Source organism: Muntiacus reevesi, chromosome 9 (assembly GCF_963930625.1).
Source record: "Muntiacus reevesi chromosome 9, mMunRee1.1, whole genome shotgun sequence".
Lineage (NCBI taxonomy): Eukaryota > Metazoa > Chordata > Mammalia > Artiodactyla > Cervidae > Muntiacus > Muntiacus reevesi.
Genome location: NC_089257.1, coordinates 11,752,500 through 11,753,575, shown reverse-complemented (window position 1 = coordinate 11,753,575; position 1,076 = coordinate 11,752,500). Strand labels below are relative to the sequence as shown.

Below are 1,076 nucleotides of genomic sequence, written 5' to 3'. Positions count from 1 at the left end.
ATGGATGTCCTCAGGCCTCCCAACAATGTGACTGAATTTGTTCTCCTGGGACTCACACAGAATCCACACTTGCAGAAAATACTCTTCATTGTCTTTCTGTTCATTTTTTTATTCACTGTTCTGTCCAATCTGCTCATTGTCATCACCGTCCCCCTCAGCCCTACACTTTCTGCTCCCATGTACTTCTTTCTCACTTACTTGGCCTTATTAGATGCCTCCTTCACCCCAGTCACCACGCCTAAACTGATCACTGACCTGCTGTTCCAGAGGAGATCCATCTCTTGGGGTGCCTGCCTGACTCAGCTCTTTTTGGAGCACTTCCTGGCAGCATCAGAGGTCATCGTCCTCACCGCCATGGCCTACGACCGCTACGTGGCCATCTGCAAGCCTCTGCACTACACGGCCGTCATGCGGCAGGGGCTCTGCCAGCTCCTGGTGGTGGTGGCCTGGGTCGGGGGGGTCCTGCATGCCTCAGTGCAGATCCTTTTCTCCATGGACTTGACCTTCTGTGGTCCCAACGTCATCGGCCACTTCAGGTGTGATTTCTTCTCGCTGTTGGAGCTTGCCTGCAGCGACACCTACAGGCTGGCAGTGGTGGTGGCGGCCAACAGCGGGGGCATGTGCTTGCTCATTTTTTCCCTGCTGCTCATCTCCTACACAGCCATTCTGAGCTCCCTGAAATCCCATGGCTCTGAAGGACGGCGCAGAGCCCTCTCTACATGTGGCGCCCACTTTACAGTAGTGGCGCTCTTCCTTCTGCCTTGTGTGTTCACCTACACGCGTCCTGTGGCCACGTACCCTGTGGCAAGTGGGTGACTGTGTTCTTTGCAATCCTCAGTCCCATGTTAAATCCTATTATTTACACAGTGAGAAACACAGAGGTGAAAAATGCCATGAGGAGTCTGATGAAGGAGAGAGTAACTTAGGCTGTCCATGATACCAAGAAAGTGACGATTATATACATATATAGGAAGGATTATACATGCTGCAAATTGTGAAAGTAAATTAGCAAATTTTGCAGATTATTGACAAAAATGGCCTAGAAAATAGGCATTTTGACAACTTTTTAAAATACT

The 1,076-nt window shown here is 50.0% G+C and overlaps 1 protein-coding gene across 1 annotated transcript; it reads left to right on the top strand.

Moving 5' to 3' along the window:
* Nucleotides 1–816, top strand: LOC136175622 (olfactory receptor 4C3D-like). The gene has a single exon (XM_065945874.1). It carries the CDS (start codon nucleotides 1–3, stop codon nucleotides 814–816), a length of 816 nt encoding a protein of 271 aa, XP_065801946.1.
* The last annotated feature ends 260 nt before the right edge of the window (nucleotides 817–1,076 follow it).

Bases quoted from the DNA above. Each gene is read 5' to 3' on its own strand.
- LOC136175622 (XM_065945874.1), top strand. From the start codon at position 1: ATGGATGTCCTCAGGCCTCCCAACAATGTGACTGAATTTGTTCTCCTG.